The sequence below is a fragment of the Ammospiza nelsoni genome, chromosome 3 (assembly GCF_027579445.1).
Source record: "Ammospiza nelsoni isolate bAmmNel1 chromosome 3, bAmmNel1.pri, whole genome shotgun sequence".
In the NCBI taxonomy this organism is placed as follows: domain Eukaryota; kingdom Metazoa; phylum Chordata; class Aves; order Passeriformes; family Passerellidae; genus Ammospiza; species Ammospiza nelsoni.
The window spans coordinates 1,560,872-1,584,501 of NC_080635.1; the positions used below are offsets into that span (position 1 = coordinate 1,560,872).

At 46.2% G+C, this 23,630-nt stretch overlaps 1 protein-coding gene across 2 annotated transcripts; it reads left to right on the forward strand.

Moving 5' to 3' along the window:
- Positions 1–1,644: 1,644 nt before the first annotated feature.
- HAO1 (hydroxyacid oxidase 1) lies at positions 1,645–22,339 on the forward strand. Of its 2 annotated transcripts, XM_059468352.1 has the most exons (8): positions 1,645–1,825; positions 7,749–7,900; positions 14,655–14,910; positions 17,707–17,882; positions 18,351–18,442; positions 20,993–21,151; positions 21,408–21,477; positions 21,843–22,339. In XM_059468352.1, exons 1-8 carry the CDS (start codon positions 1,689–1,691, stop codon positions 21,911–21,913), a joined length of 1,113 nt encoding a protein of 370 aa, XP_059324335.1. In that variant the 5' UTR covers positions 1,645–1,688; the 3' UTR covers positions 21,914–22,339. The 2 variants fall into 2 exon arrangements, with proteins under 2 accessions (XP_059324335.1, XP_059324336.1); XM_059468353.1 differs by lacking the exon at positions 7,749–7,900 and having other exon boundaries at positions 1,697–1,825.
- The last annotated feature ends 1,291 nt before the right edge of the window (positions 22,340–23,630 follow it).

Here is a 23,630-nt window from a genome sequence, read left to right on the forward strand (position 1 = left end):
GCTTACACCACCCTGACTCTGGGGTTTTTGACATGGGCTGTGGCAGTGAGGTTTGTGTGGTTGCTCTTGGCTGTTCAGCCATGATGCTGTTCCTTGGCTCCAGGGTTAAAGGTCAGACAGCCAGAGCCTCATTAAGCAGCCAGGGAAAATCTCAACCAGAAAAATTCATTAAAATCAGGAGCCAATTACTTGGAGGGAAGCTGTGTGTGTTGGTGTCAGATCTGCTGGGAGACCTGGTACTAAATCTCACATTTTCCTTAGTTTTGCTCCCTGTGTGCCGATACTGGCACCTTCCAGCTCAGCCCCATGGGAAGTGGTGCATCCTGCTGGAGGCTCCAGTTCCAGTTGGACCCCTGGGCTCTGAGGAGCATCCCAAGGTGTGTTGGGTGGGTTGCAGCAGGAATTCAGTGGTCCCAGGGGGGCTTTGGGGTGTGAGTGGCACATGTGGGAGGATCCTGAGAAACTTCCCTGCAGGGGAGGGAAGAGGAGCTCTGAGCCCGAGTGGCAAATTAGGGCAATTAAAGTAAATCACCAATATCCTGTGCATGTGGCAGAGAAGCATCTAACTGGAAAAATAAATAGCACGGTGGGGAGAGTTTTGAAGAATACAGTCATTATAGAGCAGGGAGAGGTGCCACACTGTTGCCTCCAGAAATTTTTGCAACTTCCCAACATAAAAACCTTTCGAGTTTGTTAAGGTTGAGCTCAGCTGCACATATTAGAATGTTCAGCTGTAATGCAGCACTTCCTTTCTCATGCTCCAGGATAAATACCTGTTTTTAGCACAGATGATGCAAACTTTAAATAAATGCAAGCAGACATGTCCCCAGTTTTTTGCTGCAAGCGCAGTGAAGTGCCAAGGTTAAAGCAGTTTGCATTTGAATTGTTTATGACACTGATATGTGACAAATGCCTTGTGGTGTCATTGGGTGTAAATTGATATTAATGTGCAGTCTGCGGCTGAAAAAATGAATATATTCACATGATATACTCTTAATTTCCCTGTCAAACAATTACTGCAAACCCCTTTCAAACTCTGTATGTTTTTTAAAATTTAAAACAAGGAGTAATGAAGAAATGCTAACCAAGTGTTGCACTTTGGATGAGGGTTGTGTCTTTGATAAGATGTTTTTATTTCCAGCCAGTGAGTGCATCTGACTCCTGAGGAATAACAGGAGCCCTCTGGGTTGTGGAGATGGAATTACCTGAAAATCAGGAGCCGTTTGCCCAAGGATGTCTGGCAGCTGGGGCTCTGCAACTGGCCTTGGTATCCAGGATTCTAATGGCAGTAACTGCAGTCTCACCTGTGTTAGGTGTTACCCTGTGTGTGCAGGCTGGGAGCTGCTTTTAGAAATCATCCAAATCAAGATTTTACTTTTTGGGTGTGAGCAAGCTCTTTCTGCTTTGTCTCCTGGGTATTTTGGATGACAGAGGGGAAAGTACGTTCCTGTAACTGGAGCTTTAACTACACATTTCTTTCTTTGCTTACTAATTTTCTTCCTTTTTACCATATTTTATTCTGTTTTAGGCTGGCCTTGACCACATGAACTAAAAGATGGTGCTGAAGTCCAATATGACACAAGAAGTTGGTGTATTTATTTTTTTTTTGGAATCATATTAATGATTTACAGGCAAAACTCTGGAGTTTAAAGGAGTGGGAATACAGTAAGCCAGTGGGATCTGCAGCCATGTCTGGCAGGCCAGTGTGCATTGCAGATTTTGAGGAGTATGCCAGAAGCTTCCTGCCCAAGTCTGTGTATGATTATTACAGCTCTGGGGCGGATGACCAGGAAACCCTGGCAGAGAATGTGGCAGCGTTCTCCAGGTAGGAGGATGATTGAAGGCTGGGGTGGGAGGCAGGGGGTGTAAGTTCTGGTCGATTTAGTGGTGCAATTTTAGATTTTTCTCTGTGAACAAAACTCCATTTTTCTGCAATGTCTTTCTATTTTAGCAGAAAGACTCTCAGCTGATTTTTTCAGGACAACTCTCTCCTCTTTCACTCCTCCACCAACAATTTCTGTCAAAAAGCAGTCCCTAAAATCCATTAGCACCTTTTTAGTTTTACCTGCATTTGGATTCTTTTGTTAACAGAAATTCTCTCCAGAGACTTTCAGCTCCAGTATTTAATCAGCCAATGAAGCTGTAATTTCTATGTTTTGGGTTACAGTGCCAACAAGGAACCCCATCTTGGGGTGGAGTTGTACTTTTTAGGTCCGTAGTCAGTTCTGCCTTTTCCTTAGTTCTCCTAAACTGAATTAGTGCTGTGGCCTGTCCAGATGAGAGCTGCAGAAGGAGTTGCATTTCCCAGCCCTGGGGAAAGCCAGGGTTTAGTCTGAGCTGTGCTCAGGGATTTCCAGCAGGTCAGCCCTTCACCAGGGGGTACTGTAAATGCTGGGAACTGTTCTAAACCACTTCTGACTTAGACTGACCCTCTAAACTGACCTGGGCTCAGGTCAGCCTTAGCCTCAGAGGACAAGGTCAGCATGAAGTCAGGGGCACTTGCTGTGGAAGTGTCACAAATGGCATCCATTGGTTGGCTCCCTGCTCCCAAATGTCCCTGAGCAGGGCAGAGGGAGGGAGGCAGCTGGAGGCTGCTCTCCTCAGCCCAGCTGAGCCCAGTCAAGCTGCTCAAACAGCTGCTGACATCTCCTTCCCTCTGGGGCTCTGTTGGTGCAGGCATTTAACCCCCTGCACTTGTCTTTGCTAAGGCTTTGTCTTTAGTTCCTCTGAGCCTAACCAAACAAACCGTGACTGTCCTGGTTTATCCTTGCTCTTTCTCCCTCTCTGCTTTGCTACTCACTGCTCCAGTTGCTTTTCCACAGGCTGTGGGCCATTCAGCTGAAATCTGATGCAAGTTGAAGGTTGTAGGAGACTGTGACAATTCATTTAGCAGAATCTCAAAGGTCAGAACCTTAAAATTAAGGGCACACATAGAAAAGCTTTATAATGTCAAGAGGAGACAACTCACCTCCAGTGCTTATTCCAGACCTCCTAGCTCCATGCAGAAGCTGCCATCACAGAAACTCCCCTGCTCAAACACAGCCAAAAGAGGAGTGAATAGGAGCAGGAGAGGATGGAGCAGCACTCACTTGATTTTTATGGTACCTTTTTTAATGCTTCCAGATGCTCTGATGCTACTTGCCCTCATAAAAGCAAAATGAGACATTAAGGAAAGGACTCTCCAAGGAAGCACTTGCAGGCAATAAACTGCAGGAGCAGTGAGTGTTTGACTTGTAACTGCTGAAGCTGATCATGGTGAGGTGGGATCTGAAGCTGCCAGGGACAGGCTAGCAAAGGGCTGGGCACATCCCTTGCTGTGCTGGCAGCAGCAGAGCAGGCAGATAAGGGCAGCCCTGCTCTGAAGCTGTCCTGCCACAGGGATGGGTTCCTCTGATAAGAGACCTCCTTGCATTGGGCTCCTTGCCTGTGGGCTTCAGGCTTACCTCATCTTTCCTGAATCTTCTTTCAGATTTTCAGTAAAACCCTCCAGTTTTAGGTGTTTGAAACTGTGGTGTTTGCAGGCAGCCTGGGACTGAAGGGGATGTTCATGAGCAGTGCCTGAGACATTAAAAGAAATCAGTGACTTTTGGTGTGGCTGAAAGTCTCTCAGTGCTGTGTCACTGCCCCTCCACAGAGTGGGGAGGAAGGGCTGGGAGGTGTTTGTCTTTGCTCTCCATCCATTTGTATTTATCTGACATTAAACAAGATCCCATTTTCTCAGCACGTGGGATGCTGCCATGAACAGTCCTTAGACCCTATTTGCAATGGATTCCTGGGAATACATCCCTAAAAGGTAGAACCTGCTGTAAAGACTTTGTAATATTTGAGTTTATAAGATCTATTTGACACAAGGGACTCTGAAGAACCCTTCTTTTCCCTTGGATGCTGTTGGGAGAAGCATGGCCCAGCTGTTATAGGTAGGGAAGTGCTGCTCACTCTGACCCACGCAGTCCTGGTGTTCCTGCCTGTTCCTGCTGCAGCTTGTGGGTAAATACAAAGTCAGATGGACTTTACACCCCCGAGGCACAAAGATCACCAAGTCAGATGATTTTGTGAAAGACAGGAGCATGTTCTGCTTTGTTTGCCATTGATTTCTCCTGTCAGAAAGCTTAGTTGCAGGGTTCAGTCTGATTTAGAAAATTTGCAGATTATTAAATATTTGGAAATTTGAATGGAAGAGAAAGCACAAAGCTGAACCAGAAGCAGGAATGGTTGGGCTGTACCTTCATGGTGCAGGATTATTCAGGTGAGGTGTGAGGGTGGAAAACCAATGCTGGGTTCATCTGAGTTCTTTTATTATTTTTTTGGCAAAGATTTAATTTCTGGAGAAATAAATAGATGATCTTCTTAAGGACTAGTATTACTACTGTTATTAAGAATGGACCCTAATGGATGGTTGTGTTGCTAGATCCTGCAGTATCTTTAGAACACTCCATGCAATTTTTGGAGCAGCACAATTCATAGTCAATTGGATTATAAAAGGCATGTCTTGGCCTTGAGGTGCTTTGTGTAATCAGCTCCCAGAGTCCAAGCTGCCTCCACAAGGACAGTGTTTAAGGTGAGTTTAACCCCAGGTACAGCAGCTCTCCTGGGACTGAGGAAAGAACCAGCACTTGGATGCTGACATCAGTGTGTTCTGCTGAGGCCAGAAAAGTATTTCTTATGCATAGTTCTCAAATGGCCCTGGCAGAAGTGAGATATTAAGGCCAGGAAGGATGGTTTGGGATGGCAGAGCATATGTCATTCCCTGTGGTGCCTGCCTTCCTTCTCCTTGGGTTTGCTCTGCCCCCTGGAATGCTGAGTGTCCTCCCAGGCCTGTCTGGAGCTGAAATCCCCCCTGGAGTTGTCACAGAAGTGAGGGGCCTGGATGGAGGAGAGATTTTTGTGACAAGGTCAGGACACCTTTGGCTGATGGCATTCAGGAAATCAGTCTGGAGCCTCCCCTCTCAGCATGCCAGGGAGGGGGATGTGGAGCAGGCTCCTGCTAATCCATTCCTGCCACAGAATTCCTGCAGGCCTTGGGAGAAGCTGCCTTGTTCTGTCATGTGCAAGGAGCAGCAGCTGCTGCTTCAGCAGTGCATCATCAATTCATCAGTACAGGCTTTCTGCAAACCTGCTACCTTATAGCAGTTAAAGGCATTGAAACGGCCACAGAGGTAATTTAAACACTGGTTAGGAAAGCAAGGCTGATGGTGGGACTGGGTCAGACAAGTCTGGGAAGTTCAGGGCAGAAAAGGAAAGGAATGCTTGGAATAATTACTCAGTTGTGTTGTTGTGATGTCTTTCACCTCACATTCCCAGTGCACCACAAAAAGAGTGTGGATGGCAAAACATGCTGGGAGGGAAGAGAACTTTCCCCAAGGAAAAGCAGCTGCTGCTTAGCCTGGCACAGCACCAGCCCCTGAAGGGAAGTGGAGCTGTAGGAGACAGAAGGGCAGCAAACTGGGTTGGGTTTAGGATGGAGGCTTGGCCTGAGCACTGTCTTCTTCCAAATGTGCTTCTTGCCCTGCAGCACGAGAGGATTTGGGACAGCTCAGGAGAGGACAAGAGGAGCTGCTTGAAAATATGGTGCAGTTTGAAAATTTCCATGTTTTTCCCAACTGAAAGTAGCCAGTCCTTCTATCTTAGCCCACTGCAAGGTAATTTACAAACAAATTTTTTTTGAGCATGGAGAAAAAAGGAAAAAACCCAAAAGATTAATCCCCCTTCCTTCCCTTTAATCCTTCTTTCCAAACAGCTTTTAGCTGGAGCTGCCTAAATTGGGAGTGCTTGCTGCCTTCCCCTCTGCAGCACCTCCTGCTTCCAGCTGGGAACAAGGATGCACTCACTCTCACTTGCTGATTGCAGCACACCAGTGTGGACTTGGCTGGGAAAAGATGTGGGTGATGAGGAGATGATGAATTTAAAATAAATCCAAGTTTTTTTCCAAAACGTGCAGGAAATGTTTCACTGAAGGACTTGGAGGAAGCAGGTGCTGTGTGCAGCCCAGTGAATGTGCCCTGGTGATGGGGAAATGCTGCCTGTGAGCTTTCCTTGCTGCTGGGAAGGGCATTTCCCTGCCCAGACAACACTGGTGTCAAGTGTCTGCCCAACTCGGAGCTGGAAACACCCGAGTTTCCAAAGCAAGAGCAGGTTTTACTAAAGGGTGATGATACTCAGGTAGTGAACCTGCTTGGTGTTGTTGTGGGAGTGCTCAGTTCTGATCAGGAGCACCCATCCAGCTGGATGTTGGTTGAGAGGATTTCTGCTTGGGACTGCATCAATTTTTTCCCATGCGCTTCTGGGAGGATTTTGGCTCCTCCTGTTTCTCTTCCCAGACAAAAGCACCACAGGGATGTTTTACCTCAGGACTGACCCTCACACGCTGGCTGTGAGATGGCAGAGGCAGGTACCAATCTGAGAAACCAGGAGCCTGGGGAACAGGGAGATGCTTCGCATCCTTCATGCTTTTGGGTTTGACTGCATAAATCAGCAAGGTTATAAAGGGATTTTTGTTTTTTTACTGGGAAAAGATACCTCAGGGCAGAGTGGAAGCCTTTGGAATGAGGATTAGGGAAAAAAGGGGCAGATAGTAGTGATGTTTTCTTTGTCCCACCCTCAGCCCATCCTCCCCTGTAAAATAACAAAGTGTTACAATGGCATGAAAACAAGTGAGAGGAGATGTTCCTGCCGTGTGTGTCTTGGCACTGAGCAGCACAGCTGACTTGCACAGCCACACCTCTCCTTCCAAGCATCATAACTGTCCTTCTCCTCCCTGGGGAGCGCTGCCTGCAGAGCTGGCACAGCCCCAGGCCTTCAGAAAGGTGGGATCTGCCCCAGGCTTTTTGGGGAAATGTTCTCTTGATCTTTCTATAAAACAGATTGTCTTTTCCCCCTGAATTTTCATTTTAATGCTCAAGCTCACCTCTGCTCCCAGAGGGTAGCAGTGGCTCTCTCTCTGTGCTGGTATTTACAATATTATCAGTCTTGAGCATTCTGGTGCTGAGCAGTTGCTCAGGTTCAGTATTAGACAATAATGTTTAATTCTTCTCTGCAGTTACAGTTCAGAAGCCATGGGAGGCCTCGGTCGGTGCTTGCAGGGAGGCTTTGGCCTGGCTGAGCTCAGGAGAGGCAGCCCCAGGTGTGGCACCCCCTCTTGTGGCTTCTAGTGGTGGCACTGCTGTGACAGCACTGAATGATGGGACAAGTCCCATGGCACGGGCATCCCCAGGAAAGCAGCCCTCCTCATAAAACTCTGGGTGTTATGGTGTCTAGTTGATCCCCTAATAGGGATCATGGTCTTCTGATGCTGTTTTGTGGGTGGGAGTTGAAAAAAAGGTAAATTTGTGTGTGCAGCCTGGCTGCAGTGAACTGTAATTTCAGGTTAACTGTGTTTAGTTTGCTCTGGTTTGGAAAAGGGAGTCCCAAGCCTGCAGGCCAGGCTTGTTCCCAATAATCCCGTGTCTGTTGGTTCCCGTGCGCACACAGCCTCTGGCGCCCAGCTCTGCCCCGGGGCTTTCAGGGGGCTGAGACTCGCCGCAACCTCACTGTTTTACGGCTCCTGTCTTTCGTTTCTAGCAATACCAGCCAGAAGTGTCCAGGGAGAGCAGGTGTCTCTCCAGGTGTGGTGCCCTGCAGGGGTTTGCTGCAGCTCTGGGTGGCACAGTGGGGTTCTGCTCCAGCCTCGCTGACAGACAGCAGCAGAACCCGCTCCTGTGCGCTCCCCCCGCTGCAGCCCTTTAAATCCGGTGTATTTGTGTGTGTGCCAGGTGGAAGCTGTACCCGCGGGTGCTCAGGGACGTGTCGGTGATGGACCTGTCCACCTCCGTGCTGGGGCACAGGGTCACCGTGCCCGTGTGCGTGGCCGCCACCGCGATGCAGCGCATGGCTCACCCGCTCGGAGAGACGGCCACAGCCCGAGGTGAGCGGGGAGGGACAGGGCGGTGCCTGTCGGGGCATCCCGGCTGGCTCGGGCTCCTGCCCGGTCTGAGCGGCTGCTCAGGGTTGATGCTTGCCTTTGTTTTTTACTCTTTCACTCTTGTTGTGGTTTCCCTCTCTATGAAACGGGGTGGGGAGGAAATAAAGGATACAAGAGGGGAATAATTTGTTGCCTATAAAATTGAAACATCTATCTACCAATCCATCCATTCTGTGTTACTGTAAACATTGCCACAGCAACATTCTTCCCATTAGAGAATTGACTCCAGAAATTCTGAGGCCTTTTTTTGCCTGGCAAGCATCCTTGCCTGGAAGAGAGCTCTTTGAGAGCATCCCAGGGAGGCAGTGAGATAAGGGCTCCTCTGGGCTAGAAGCTGCACAAAAGGATATTAACCAGAATTCAGATGGGGAGCTGTTGCTTGCTTCTTTAACTCCAGCTGCAGGATGGCACTAAATCTGAATAAGGGATGTGGGCTGTGTATTTCAGTGGAAAAAAGGAAAAGGGCACAAAACCTAAATAGGTGATATTTTAAAAAGCATTAATCCTGTGCACGGCTGGGTTATTCATCTGGCAGGGTTTCCATGCCCAGTGCAGCAGATGTGGTGTGAAGCGAGTGCAGTTTGAGCCCTGCAGCGGGAGCTGCCCTCAGCTCTCATGGCTGTGCTGTGCTGTGCAGGGGGTGGGCTGCAGCGCTGTCTGTGCCAAACACGTCTCCCATTTCTCAGCACGTCCGGGGCCGCGCTTTCCCCGCCCAGGAGCTGTTTGAGGAGCCGCTGTTTTCCCTGTTAGTAAATGCCGGCTGTTCCACGCGATGGCACTGCAGCCCCTCGGATCGCTCTGGGAAGGGCCGCCTGCTCCTGCCCCATCCTCTGGCAGCCCCGCCGATCCCTTCTGGGCCAGGTCCTGCAGGGAGGAAACTCTGAAACATTGAGTGCAAACAGAGATGTGGAACACAAAATTCAGGATGTTTTTTAGCAGAAATTCCCACTGATGCTGCAGCCTGGCCACATTTTAAACATAAATCCTCAATGGCACGAAAAGTTGAATGGTACAGTAAGGCTGGGTACCACATTTGCAAACTTTAACACGTGATTATTGCATTTAATGTTCCTGGGTTTCCAAGCTGGCACAGCTCAGTGTACTGGCACCACCAAAAGTTAAAATGTGTGGTCCAGTAAACTTATCCATTGGAGCTGGTGAATTTTTCATAGGTTTCAAAGGATCGGCAGTAGTCAAATCACATCCTCTGTATTGCATTGGCATTTGGGGAGAAAAAGAATGGCTTTGGTTTTGTGCTGTTAGGGGAGGAGAGGGGCACTCTGTGCCAAGCTTTTGGTTTGACCTTATAAGATGACAGAAATTAGCTGTAAGTACACATTTGGTTTAAGGGTTCTCTTAAACTTGGGACACTCGGGATCGGGGGTTTGCCACATCCAACTTCTGTTCCAGAGATGGCACAGGGCTTAAGTGAGCAAACCCTTGGTTGCTTTAATTCAGCTTCTACTTCAGCTGCATGGGTTTGCACAAGCCAAGGAAGCCTGATCATAGTCCTGTGGCTTCTGCCAAGCCTGGCTTGCTCCATAAGCCTGGCTTTTCTTGGCTCAGGTGTGCAGGACGTGCTGTTTGGGGTGGTGCCTCTGCCGTGGCCATGATCCTTGAGGCACAGCGTGGCCTGAGTCCCGGCCCCTCCCAGGCAGTGCCCTGGCTCCTGTTGGGGCACAGCAGCTCCCAGAGGAGCCTCCCTGTGTGCCACCAGTCAGCCTTGAGCTCAGGGATAATCCTGGTTCCCACCACGCTGCCCTGCAGAGCAGGGAGGTGAGGAGAGCAATGGCAGCTCCTTCCCTGAGCACTGAGAACAATGCTTAAAGAATTCCCTGGAGTGACAGGAATTGTCTTGCTTAGAGCTGCTCTGCTCTCCCAGCAGGTTTGGCCATGGGCTGTAGGGTCAATGTGCCCTCTGGGGACAAGGGCATGTCATGGTGTCCCTCAGAACTCTCTGCCCTCACAGCTTCTTGCTCTGGGGCTTGTCAGGGTTTGGGGGCTGCTGCTTCCTGAGGGATGCTGTCCCGCAGCAGCCAGGCTGCTGGAGAGGGGTGTGCCCCTTCCCAGAGCAGGGCAGGTGCTCATCTGTCAGCTCACCTGAAACACCCTTCATGGGCAGTGCTTCTGTGTGAGTGAAGAATCTTTTCTAGGGAGAACAGCCAATTGTCATTTTGAGAGCTGCTGGTGACAGGCCAGCCAATATAATGTAAGTTATTCAAAGGTTAGGTGAGCCCGCTCTGAGCAGAATAAACTGCATTAATGGTCAAACCTTGTCAAACAGCCTCAAATCCACATGTTGCATTTACTCCTATTAGCTAGACTTTAAAGTAATAAATGACTTTTTAAAAATGTCTATGCAGGCTGTAATAAGGCTGCTCCTCAGTTTTCTCTGACTTTTGTCTGAATGTAGCAGGAGTCCTTCCTTACAGAGAAAGCTCTCTTGTCCTTGAAACAATTTCATGCACCTTGGCAGTTGTCCCAGTTTTTCTAGGTCTTCCTTCAAGTATATTGCCTGGCATTTTAGTTGTAGCTCATCAGTGTATGTGGCAATTTTCCAAAGAATGGATTTTCTGTTCAGTAGAGACTGAAAAATTGGGAGGAAAATTGTTTTGGATTAACTGAAATGTTTCATTTGATCCAAAACATAATGTTTTATTTCATTTTCCTACTGGCTAATGCTTTTAGCTATAGTTCTGTTTTGAAACAAAAGTGTCAGCTCAGGAGAAAACATTTCCATTTTGAAAAGATCAACACATGACATTTTGACTTAGGTGTTTTTTTTCTCATCCTTCCCACTCCAATTTCAACCTCTTTGACTAAAAATATTTGCCAAATTCGATGAATAATCTTAGCCACTAAAGAGCAAAAGGTTGTTCTCCAAACACTTTTCAATGGAACCCTTCTGATTCTATGGGATCTTTTTCCTCTTGCTTGTCCATCAGCAGATTCCCTGCTCCTCCAAGCCAAGGCATTCCTTTGCCACCCGACTTCATGCTGTGCTTGCAAACCAACAGGACCCACTTTGAATCAGAATCCTGTGCACCATCCAGCTGCTCAGCAAGAAGTAGATGAGGTGTTTTGCAACCTTAATTGATCATGAACAGATCTGTAGCATTATTTTATTGAGATTTGTCTTTATATTCCTGCTCATTCCATATTGTACTTAATGAGTGGTTTAAATTCCTGTTTTTACCTCACAGCAGCATTGCAGTGCCTGGCTTCTCCATGAATGGCAGAAAATCAGGCTGAGAACCCAACTGTGTTCTTGGCCAGGTATTTTGGGAGCTGTCACTGACAGTGCTCAGGTTGGAGTTTCTGTGCTTGCCCTGTGCAGCTGCACTCCTGCCCCTCTCCAGGCTGCTGCTGAGGCAGGAAGGGTTTCACCATCACCTGCACCCTCTGCTCTGCCAAACGGAGCACAGCAGTGCTGACTGCAAAGCTGTTCCATTCCCCTGCTTTACAGAGCTTCTGGCAGCTCTGTCATTCCCACTGGAGAGGGAGCAGCGCAGCAACAACCCGGCTCTTAACAGGTTGCTACTGTGCTTTTCCTCTCTGTGATGCTGAGCACTGAAATCTGCGTTTCCTCTGCCCATCAGACATGGCTGTGACTGGGAAGGAGGGGTTTGGCCATTTGTTACATTTTGTGCTCAGCCACAGTGAAAGCAGCAGGACTTTGTACCCACCTGTTACCTGTGTGGTGATCAAAAGGTGAGGTTGATTTTGAGATATGAAAATTAATGTGAATCCAGAGGCATGGTGGGGGAGGATGCTCTGAGGCTTCAGGATGGAAAAAGGGCTAAGAAAGGTCACTGCTGTGTTCCCCACTGGGGCTCCCAGGTTGGTCCTGTCCCATTTGTTGCTGTGTGAAACACCTCAGTTGAGTTTCCCAGAGTGAATGGCTTCAAGGTGCCAGAGGGCAGGTTTGGACTGGGGATGAGGGAGAGATTCTTTACCTTTCTGTGATCCCATGGACTCCCCCAGCTCCCTGTGCATGGCTCCTGCTGTGCTCTCTGCTGTCACAGAGCCCAACAGGAGCCTGCAGGGTGCACCAGCACCCTGTGAATTATCCTTTGGGCAAGGCTCAGGATTAAAAGATGACCTGGGGAAAAAAAGCCCAAAAAACATAAACAAGGAACTAAAAGCAATCATGCAATGGCATGACAAAAGGCTGGTTTACAAAAACATCTCATGCTTAAACTCTGGCAAATGTCACACTTTGCAGCAGGAGCATCCTGTGGAATATGGCTGTAGTGGGACTGATTTGAAATAATAATTTGCAGCACCCCAAAAGTGAAGTGTAAAATATGGCTGTTAGAGGAAATGAATTGCTTCTGTTTTCTTCAATTGCAGCTAAATGTGTGAGAAGTTGGAGCTATTTTTAGAGAAACCTAATTTGAGGTAGAAATAAAACCCAAGCAAACCTGGCAGCACTTCAGGCCTTTGTATCTCATGGTTTTAGAAGTCTAGAAAATTGTCAAAATAAGCTTTAAAATGATCAAGATCAAGCACAGATTGATCAAAACTGGAACTGGGGATTTCTAAAACGTTGAGAAATTTTGTCTTGGAACTTTGGATTTGCCTGAGAGACCTAACTGCGTGTGTGGAGCTGGTGCTTCACCAGAGAGCTGTGAACTTTGCAGGAGAGGCGAGGGGAATTTTGTGAGCATGCTTGCATGAAAATGCCATGACCCCATCTGGGATGGCTGAACTCTCATTGAACCAAACTGCTTAAACCTGATCTTAAATAAGAGAAAGGCACTATTTTCTCTATTGCTACATGGGCAGCTAAGTTGAAAGGATATGGTGATATCCCATGATTTATATCTTCACCAAAAATTATTTATTGTGCAGCTTCTAACTAAATTTTGCTTTTGCAATAGAGGTAGGCGTGAGAATAAAAGGCAAAAATGGAAATAAATGGATACCTAAAGGCAGATTGAACCATAACATTTACATTTCTCCCTTATCTGATGTGAGGGTTTTGCAATTCCTGGGTTTGCAGCATTCCCGATGTAGAGGGAATTGTGTCCAGCAGTTTAAAGGAGAGGCAGGGGATGGTTTCAAACTGGAAGGGTTTGGGTGATTGCTGCTGGATTTCCAGTGAGGGAAAACTGGCTGGTGGCCCTGGGAGGGTGTAACCAATTTGTTTGAATAAGCTGTTCATAAGTTTCCACTCCAAGAGGCTTGTAATCCTTATTTAATAAAATGTTGTCATAAAGACCAGTTTTTAATTCCTCCATGGGCTGGGGATGACGTCTTGAAACAGAGGTCCATTTACATTAAAAATATGCATACTGTGGTAGACCAAGGAAAACGAGGCTTTCTATAATATTTCTGAGTTTTACAGTGTGTTTTCCCTTTATTTTACAATAAGTGACAGATTACTCCAAAAAGAATGAGTGATAGATTCAGGAGAACTTATCTGTGTGAGGTTAGCTGGTGCAGCCTGTCATGGTTTGACGCTGGCACAGTCTTGGGAGTTTGCAGTTTATTGCAGCCCCAAGACACATGCAAAGTCTCTGTTTTGGCCTGAATGTTCAAAGAATGAGTTGGAGTTCTTCAGTTTTCGGTCTCAGAGTTGTTTATTGTATCTTAGCTATAAAATTTTTTCTCCTGTCCAGCTGAGGTGTGTCCAGCAGGACAGACAGAGGCACCCCGACCGCCCCCGGGGCGGTGTAATCTCTATTCTACAAACTATGTATAACATGTTTACAATTGCTTTCCAATACCTATCACCTATGTTAGACAGTGAGCTTCTACTCTAAACCAATCCCTAACATCACAGCAGAAGATGGAGGTAGAGAAGAAGAAGGAGGGCTGGACATGCCCAAGTCTGTGATTGTGTGCACAGGGGTTCTTGGATGAGGGAAGAGATGAGGATCTGACTCCATGTTTCGGAAGGCTGATTTATTATTTTATGATATATATTACATTAAAACTATACTAAAAGAATAGAAGAAAAGGTTTCACCAGAAGGCCAGCTAAGAATAGAATAGCAAAGAATGATAACAAAGGTTTGTGGCGTGGCTCTCTATCTGAGCCAGCTGACTGTGACTGGCCAATAATTACAAACATCCACCATGGGCCCATCAAAGATCCACCTGTTGCATTCCACAGCAGCAGATAACCACTGTTTGCATTTTGTTCCTGAGGCCTCTCAGGAGGAAAAATCCTAAGGAAAGGATTTTCCATAAAAGATGTTTGTGACACAAGTCCCTCTGTCTTGTCCCTAAAAACCCCTATTCTAAAAACCCTAAAATCTAGTTTTTCACCTAGTGATAATTTTATTATTACACTACTTGAACCTCTGTGGCTTTCAGGTCTTCATACAAAGCTGGTAATTTGTTCCACGGGTCATAATCAACTCCACAGGTGTTCTGGGCTGTGTGCCAGGGTCTCTGAGCCCCCTGGCAGGGGTCCTGGCAACTCTGCATACCCAGAGGGATGTACTGAGTTCTGCCGGCACGATGCCAGTGCCCCATGACAATATATGTTCCCTGGCGTCTGCTGTGAGATGTGACCAGGAATAGGACAAAGCAGGCTCCAACTTGGGAGTAAGCATCCCAAAAAACTCACTTTTGCCTGTGCGGAGGGCGATTTTTGGGAGGCAACGCGGCAGCATCCAAAAACCTGGAAGCTTTAAATGCATTTATTTGAACGCTCCTGTTGAGACTGTCCCTCTGTGTTCCTGCAGCGTGCCAGGCCGTGGGCACGGGGATGATGCTGAGCTCCTGGGCCACGTCGTCCATGGAGGAGGTGGCGGCGGCGGCGCCGGCCGCGCTGCGCTGGCTGCAGCTGTACGCGTACAAGGAGCGGCGGGTGACGGCGGCGCTGGTGCGGCGCGCAGAGAGCGCCGGCTTCCGCGGCATCTTCCTCACCGTGGACACGCCGTACCTCGGCCGCCGCCGCGCCGACGTGCGCAACCGCTTCCGCATGCCCCCGCACCTCAGGTACCGCTGCGGGACCGGGACAGCGCCGCGGGCTGCTGGGGGAGAAGCTGGGGCCGGGAGCGCCTCTGTGGGGCCGTGCGTGTGTCTGCCTGGGGCACAACAAAGCTTTCCTGCCTCTTGGTACAATGAAAGATGCTGTGCCGGGCAGGCTGCTGAAGTAAGAGACGCGGGGCGTTGCTTTATGCATGGATCAATGTGCTCTTGGCTGTATTCAAACTTCAGCTGGGCGGAGCCTGGACTGACCTGCTCTGATGCCGAACTGGGATCCACCAGCAGGAACGGGCTGGGCTCCAAAAGTGGGCCAAAAGTCCCTTCCGAAAGATGTTGTGGTTCCTCCTGTGTTGTCCTAATGGCCCTGCTCTGGGTCCAGGACCATGTCACTACTGACTGCAGAGCCCCTTTTTGAGCAACTCCAACTCTTCTTTTACTCCAATATGGAAACATATGGGTATCAGTCTTTCTAAATTCTCCATGAGGGCAGTTTTTACCCCACAGTGTGTTTTGGGACATTTTCTGTGTCTCAGAATTTGTGGCATCACCATTGATTTCAGTACTAATTGTAGTTCCTCCCTACTGCAGGGCCAATGAGGATTTCAATTTTAACAGAGTTAAACCAGGATTTTAACCTTACAATGGTGTTTAAGTGCTGATTTGCTTGGCCTTTTGTAAATACAAATTGATAAGACTAGAGACTCCCCTGATAAACATATGCTGAAGTGCTGGCACAGTTCTAGCAGCCAAGGACTGGCTGCAAGAATATTTACTCAATGGGATATCCAGGACTTGAAGCTAAAAATCTTGTGAGGTTCTTGAATGTAGATCTTGGTAAGAACCACAGTCTACCATGGCACATGTTAGAATTATTTAGAGCATGAAAATGAAGAGACAAAGAAAATAGCTTAATGCACTTTGAAGCAGATAAACTTTTAGGTGAGTTCTGGGTGAAAGCTAGTTTTGTATATTGTCAGTGAAATTTAATCGTTCTTCCTATGTCTCCAAAGATTGTTGTGTTATACTGTACATGTGTTGTAAGTAACATGTACTTAGCAAGAATCTCATCTAGAGTTTTTCTTCATTTCCATACTATTCAAAAGGAAGATAAGCCATGGGGCTCTGCTCTTCTCTACCTTGCTGGCTAAAACCCCTCCAGAGCATGAGTGTTGGCTCTCCCCCATGCACTTGTACTTGCAGCTAAGAGATGAAAGTTGACAGAGGAACTGAAACTCTGCCCTGATTTCTCTGTTAAAGTACAGTTTTAAGAGGGAAGCACTGGAAAGCAAAAAAGCCCCAACACATCTAACATGAAAATGTACCACACTGGTGTGTGCCCTATGTTGTAATCCTGCTCGAGATCTGTGTTTGACACATTACCAATATACACTGACCTTTTACTCTAAAGAATAAAATTAGGCAATTATGAAAATAGCTTACTTTTTAGGGGCAGTAGAATTTTAAGGCCTGGGGTTGAGGAGTTCTTGAATGCGAGTCCAACGACCCAAAGATATTTGAGGAGAGCAGGAGAGCTGAAGAGATTTCTGAAGCACTTTGACCCCACCCCAAATATATTTGTTATATTTGCCCAAATATAACAAGGTTTTGAGCGAACAGGATGAAATCACGAGAAATTGGAGTAATCCTTGAAGGTTCCAATTCATCACTGCAGATCCCTGAGTGCTGCCTAGGCAGAGCTTTGTTGCAGAGCCACAGTGAAACTCTCCTAGCGTGGGGCTCTGCTCATTTATGTGATAACTTTTTCTTGGCTTCGGGTTTTCAACAAAGTTTCAAAGCAACAACAAGGTGCCATTGTGCTCTGAAATGTATGTAAGGCAACATTCATCCAAGTGTTGATCTGCATTCTGCAGGCCAAGAAAAACAACAGTTATTTATATAATCTTATCCATGGTTCTGTTTTTCTCTGGGCACCCCACCCTCCACAAACCAACAGCTGAAAAGCTGGATCTTGCTGAGAGCCTGCTCCTTTCTCGTTTGCTTCTGGGCCTGGAGCTGAGCAGAAAAGCCATGTGAAATGCTGCTTGTTGCAGGCATGAAATCAGCAGTGAAACCAGCCAGGTTCCATGCAAAAACACTCATGCACTTCCCAAAATGTGAAATGTGAGTATTAAATAGCCCAATGTGGAACAGGACAGAGTTTCAGAAGAGCAGGGCAACTGGGACATGGATGTGCTAGAACCTGGGAGATTTTGTTGCTGAAAACCCAAGTAACAGCAATGTTTTCACATGAGCTTCCTTTCCTCTCTCCATTTTACAAGGAAATGTACAAAAGGGACACAAGGTAGACAGGCTGGCTGTTGGCCTTATTGGACAGATGAAAACTCTGAATTCTTTGCAGAGCTTCGTGGACATCCATCTGTTTCATGGAGCATAAGAAAACTTTATTTCTTCCCTGATCCCCTATTCCTCTCACAGCTGAATTCCCTGGATTTGAAACACAAAACCCAACCCTATTTATTTTGCTATAGAAGTCAAACTATTACCTTGGGCCAGAGAAACTTGTCCCAGATTTATCACAAAACCATCACAAAAAGATAGAAAGACTTGGGTTGGATGGGACATTAAAGATCCAATGCTTGTTTTGATTATCAAATGCTTTGTCAGCCAAAGGTTTTGGCTCACTGAGGAGGGGGATCTGACCTTCTGGGACTGGCTGGTTTTGCTCCTGCCCTGCACTGCAGCAAAGCTTTGCCTCAGGCATACTGCATGCTGCCATTAGGCACCCATGGTGACTGCAGAGAATCCTCCTCAGGCTGTTTTTCTGTGTCTTGTGTCACTTTTTAGCCTGAAGAACTTCTCGAGCAGCGATCTGGCCTTCTCCTCAGGGAAGGACTTTGGGGAGGACAGCGGGCTGGCCGTGTACGTCGCCGAGGCCATCGATGCCACCGTCAGCTGGGAGGACGTCAAGTGGCTGCGGGCGCTGACCTCGCTGCCCATCGTGCTCAAGGGCATCCTCAGGGGTGGGTACCCTGCTGCTTCCTGGGTCAGGGCAAGGGCACGGCTGTCACCTCCTCCTGCACCACCAGGAACCCACCAGGGACGGTGTTTGTGGGAGCAGCTGCCTAAAGAAGTGCCTGGTGGTGTCACCAGCGCCACCATCGTGCCAGTAATTTTGCAGTGGACAAAATAGTTCAGCAAAGGCATTTCTTACTGATGAGTTCTGGAACGTAATAGAGAAAATAAGGGCTAGCTGCCAAAGTGGCTGCTGATCCAAAGGGATAAAATGTTCTGCTCCAAAATTTCAAGCTGCTTTTGTGGTCTCATTACTTAAAGATAAAACCTTTTTCTGTGTTGAGGAAAGGCTTTGGAAGGCTGAAGCCCTAAGTTGGCTTTGCATGAGCTGACAATGGTTTTCTTAGTGATTCCTTGTGTGGTGTCTACAAGCTCCCACTTATGGAGGGACACATCTTGTTTGGGTTTTCTCCTAGCTGATGATGCCAGAGAAGCTGTAAAGCTTGGGGTAAATGGGATCCTGGTGTCAAATCACGGAGCACGACAGCTTGATGGGGTCCCTGCTACTGTGAGTACTGATGCCAATATGCTCCAGTAATCTCTGGTTTTCTCTGCCTTTTGGGTTCTTGTTTGCTTTCTCTGAACATGCAGTAGCTGGAGGAAAAACCTGGAATAAGTGTTCTATGCCTTAAGTAAAAGTAAAAAACCTCTCTCCACTTCTCTATGTATGTCGCATTGTACTCTGAGTTAGACACAGCCTTTCCTTGGTAGATCAAATTGGAAAATCTTTCAGAATTGCAGAATTGTTTTTTCCACTCTCCTCTTCCATGTCATCTTTCTCATTCTTTTTTGAAAAACCCTCGTTGCCATTTGCAGCACACTGAAGGTTGTATTAGGGTCGGTTTTCCTCTTTTAATATTCTTTGGAGGCTTCTGAAAGATTACAGTTAAGGAACAGCTAAAAGCAGAATGAAACTCTCCATTTTTCTTCTTTCAAGTATTTTCACCTTTGGAAAAGGGAGAGAGTGGTTAAATTACAGTTTTTCCTTTTTCCTTTTCCTTGTCGTGCTACCCCATGACTTTTCCAAAGGTGAAAGGGATTTGAGAATTTCTCCATTGGCAAAACAGAAAGAAGCAAAGGAAAATGAAAAAGTATGTGCTCAGGATGAAGAAAAAACCCCAAAATTCCAGTCATCACTCATCTTGCTTCATTTGGTGTGGGAAAGCTGCACAAATAAAAAGAGAATGAAAGGGAGGGGAATCAAAGCCCAGTTGTGCCTCTCTGGGTATTTCCAATATGTTCTCGATGAAAAACCTCCTGTTTTCCATGCTGGTTCCCTGAAGGGTGAGGGGAACGGGTCCTCTTGTCCCCTCCTGGGAATGTATTCCCCAATTTCACTGAGAGCATTTGAAACTCTTGGGCAAGCCTGTGTGTAAGGTAATCCAACAGCAACAATGTATAAGGTTGTTAAAAACATCATTTTGAGGAACTCATGAGAGCTCAAGAAATACAAATTAATTTTTGACAGCTGTAGCAGAAGAGAAATTTGCAAACTCCTTGTTAGGAGTTACTCCTTTGCCACACCACAGGGCAGAGGAGAACTGCTAAAACTGATGTGTTCCCTGGGTTTCTGGTACAAAGAACACTACTCCACAATGCCTGGTTTTATACAGAATCTGTATCAGGTCATGTTAAATGGTTCTGATTTGGAAACATAATAATTTGCTTCAGTTTCATGGGGTTTCAGATCATGAGCTGAACCCAAGCGGGTCAATATTTCTAGTGTCTAGTTACACATTGAGGAAATCTATGTTTTAATTATGGTTTGCATCATGCTTTAGTTATTAGAGTGCTTTAATGTTGGTATGGTTTGTCAGGATGTAGAAAGTGGTCTCTGGATGTGGAAATAGATCCAAAATATGTCTGGCAAGAGAGCAAAACCAAAGGGAGGGGGAAAATCACAGCAAGTGCCAAACTTCAAGAAAATTTTAATCCAAATCTAAAGACAAAGTGCACTTTCAAGTTTTTTCCCTCCATCTTCTAGTCATTTTTATCCATTAGAAAGGAAATGAATTACATCCGTATTTGAAAGATGTGAATTTGTGTGTCTTTTGTCTTACTTCCACACACTGTTTCCAGTCTCCTTAATACTTGGCTTCTGGTGGTGCTCCTTTCCTGATTTTCATGAATAGGAACTATTTAGGTGGCCTTGTAGGAAAATTTGCCCTGTAATTAATGCTCCAGGCTTGGATTTAGGAGGCTCATCCTTTCATTGGGACCTCTTGCGTGGCAAGAGGAATTACTTATTTCCCTGGTTACACACTTGTAACCTGAGAACGGTAAAAATATTTCCCCCCTTACTTGTGTCACTGGTGTAGGGGATAAGCTGAGAAAGGGATGAGCAGAGCTCAGTGAAAGCAGCATACATGTGCATTAAAAGAAATTACTTCCCGCCTTGCTCAAAACTTAGAGGAAAGTTAATGTTTTCTTATCTTAAAAAGTTTTTCTCTATAGTCATTCCTGTAATTAGATGCATTTTCAAGAGGGAAAGTACATTAATTAAAAATTTTCAGCCCACTCTAAGTTCTTCCAGGCATGTGTTTCTCTCACTCCTTGTCTGTAGGTACACTCCTGCCTCTGGGCTCCTGAGCTGGCCCTCAGGATAAATGAATGGGAAATTTAAACAGGGAGCAAAGATGATTATTTAAAAAGTGAGCTGATCCAATTTCATCCCCAAGCTTGTGAAGGCTGGAAGTTTGGGAGGTAACACCATGAAAAGGCTTCCTTAGTGCTGCTGTTTCATATATTCTGCATAAGAATCAGATACTGGCTTGTGTCAGATATGTGTCATGGGGTCAGATGCCCATTTTTTGAGACCCTGCTGATTCTCATTCTGTTTATGTGACTCTCCAAATAAATCTGACCTTTGTATGTACTTTCTACCCTGCAAAGTCACTGCTGGTTCTCAATACAAAGCTGTGTTATTTGGGTGTATATTTAGGCATGCAACTGCTCATTAAGCTGCTGTAAAGCTTGGATCCTGTGTGTAAGAACTGGCTCAAAAAATAAATAGGGTTTCAGGAGCAGCCAAGCTGTGTTCCTGGTTTCTCTCTCCTAGATTGATGTCCTGCCTGAGATCGTGGAGGCTGTGGAGGGGAAGGTGGAGGTGTTCCTGGATGGAGGTGTGAGAAAAGGCACGGACGTTCTCAAGGCCCTGGCTCTTGGTGCCAAAGCTGTTTTTGTTGGGAGACCTGTCCTCTGGGGCCTGGCTTATCAGGTAAGTGGGGGAAAGCCCAAATGCCTGACTACAGATCCCTAGAGTCACTGTTTAACCCTATTCAATGCACATATGTGTGTGTGTGATGCATCTGTGTGCATCCACATCATCTGATTTGCTGTTTGCTCAAATTTGCTATGAGCAACCCTCAGGATTTATGTTTGTGCAGAAAACCTTTCTTGGCACACATATACGTGTCTGTGCCTACACACATAAACGTACACATCATAGTTCTCATTGTCTCCTAATCTCCCAGGGTGAAGAAGGAGCAAAAGAAGTTCTCCAGATGCTGAAGGAAGAGTTTTGCCTGGCAATGGCACTGACAGGTGGGACATCAGCATTTCCTCTCCAAAATCACGTTTTCTCATTTGCCCTAGGCAAGGTGCTATAGCAACTTGCATGAGGGGAATGTCTGCAATCTAAACAACTTAGTCTGTGGAGAAATGGGAAAAAGACTTGTTATCCCTGCCTTATAAATGGGGAACTGAATAGATTAGGTGAAAACATTATTTTGTGAGGTTTTTTTTCACAAGGAGAGCAATAAATCCATAGAAAAGTAGTGACAAATCTTCGGTTGCTGAGGGGTGGATTTCATCTGACAGAATGGAGATTTTTATGAGGCAGATAAAGAAAAGGCTTAGAGTGGGTTGGAAAATCAGGGGCTTGAACTGATCTGCAACTTCTCCTCCAGGATGCCGGAGAGTGGAAGAAATCGACAGGACACTGATCCGAAGACATCAAGCATTGCTTTCCAAGATTTAGGTCTGAAGACTCCTGCCTTGTGCATTGCCTGTTGTGCTTCCAGACAAAATCCAACTGCATTCCCTCTGTGGGCTTCCTCCTGCAATCCTGACTGAGGGAACGCTCTGCTCTGTAGGAAATCACTTGCTGAAGAAAGAACTCAAAGCAAATTTTACAGGTGCTTCCAAATCTCTCAGGCTCTTAAGGAAAGCTGCTGCACTGGGAGGTGTGATTAGAGATGGGCCTTTATACAAGACCAGCACAGAAACTTCAAGGTGTTTTGCAACAAATGCTGATAATTAATTTCCATGCCTGGGAGTAATTTAGCTGTTAAAGTGAAACTATAAACAGAAATGCTGAAATTTAAAATGCAAAAGATGCTTCTTGCTCACTGTTTAGAGAAACTAGACTGTAGATTGTAGAGATTAAATCTTGCTTTCCTCTGAACAGTGTGTCCTTTCCCTTGTGACTTTGTAAGCATCTGGGCTTGTGGCACGTAGGCTGTAGGAGCCCAGAGGACTCTTTGTTTTAAGGAACCAAAGAGCAAAGCAAAACTGGGGAAATTTGGGGAAATTCAGCTGTTTAAGTGGCACAAGCCCCTCTGCAATCAGACAGCTGCTATGTACATGCACTGGATGTGTGTCAGATCCTTGGCTACTGCAAGTCCCTGTAGCCCAAACTGTGCCAGCTGCATCCACCTGGAGCTCAGAGTACCATTTATCACCTGGACTGATTTGCTATTAGTGGCAAGGGAAGGCTGATGCTGCCTGGGAGAGTTGGTAGAATTTGCAGCCATGTGCAAAAGGGAAACTTGGATAACTGAGGCATTAACCCTTGACTTGGGAAGAGCCTAGTGGCTCTATTGAGTTTCATGCACACCCTTAAGTCAGATAAATCTTGGTGTTCTTCACTCTGCTCATGAGGAGGATGCAGAGACATGCAGGACCTATTCCTCTGTTCTCTGAATAACCCAAATATCCACTGAATTCAGGAGACATTTTGCAGCTGTAAAGAATAAAGGAGGTAAGACTATACTGTTCTCATCTTGAGTAAAACCAAGGCTAGCTCTTCACCTGTCTCACCTCCCTTGCAGGTATGGCAGTTTTACAGGGAGCAGGGAAAGGCCACACAGGTTTTGAATATCTTGCTGTGAAAATTTAATGTTCATTTTCAAAGAAGACCAAAAAAGAGAAAAACCCCTTAATTTCATGGTTTCACTGACATCACCAGCTCCACCATTTGTTTCCCATCAGCCTCGTGCATTCTGACTCCCCCACTTTGCTTGGTTTGAAATATCTCTTACTGAGCTTTAGAGGCAGCTTTGTAATGAAATGATGGAATATTATAATGGGAACTAAAGCTGGGGCTGGAACTCGAAATGGGGAGAAAACCCAAAAGGCCACATGCTTGCCCTCCAGTTGTAAAATCTGTGCTCTTATTTACTGCAGAATGTGGTCTGTTGTGTGAGAGTTGCGTAGCAACAAAATAAAGTTTATCTGTGCAAGGAAATATGAATGTTTCTCAGAGAACAGAGAAACATAATTTCTGCTGTTTAGTGCACTTATCATATCTGTTGCAATGTGGACTGTGTCAGATGTCAATTACAGACTAACTTTGGCAAGACTGTTTATTTGAGATAATATAAATGTTACTTAAAAGACAGGGGCATAATATCTTATGTTTACACGTTTAAGATCTATTTCTAAAGCTCAGAAGATGCAGTTTCCTGTCTTTGCCC

Coding starts and splice junctions, on each gene's coding strand:
- HAO1 (XM_059468352.1), top strand. CDS start 1,689: ATGTCTGGCAGGCCAGTGTGCATTGCAGATTTTGAGGAGTATGCCAGA. Junction 18,443..20,992: donor TTGATGGGGTCCCTGCTACT/GTGAGTACTGAT, acceptor TCTCTCTCCTAG/ATTGATGTCCTGCCTGAGAT. Junction 21,152..21,407: donor TCTGGGGCCTGGCTTATCAG/GTAAGTGGGGGA, acceptor CTAATCTCCCAG/GGTGAAGAAGGAGCAAAAGA.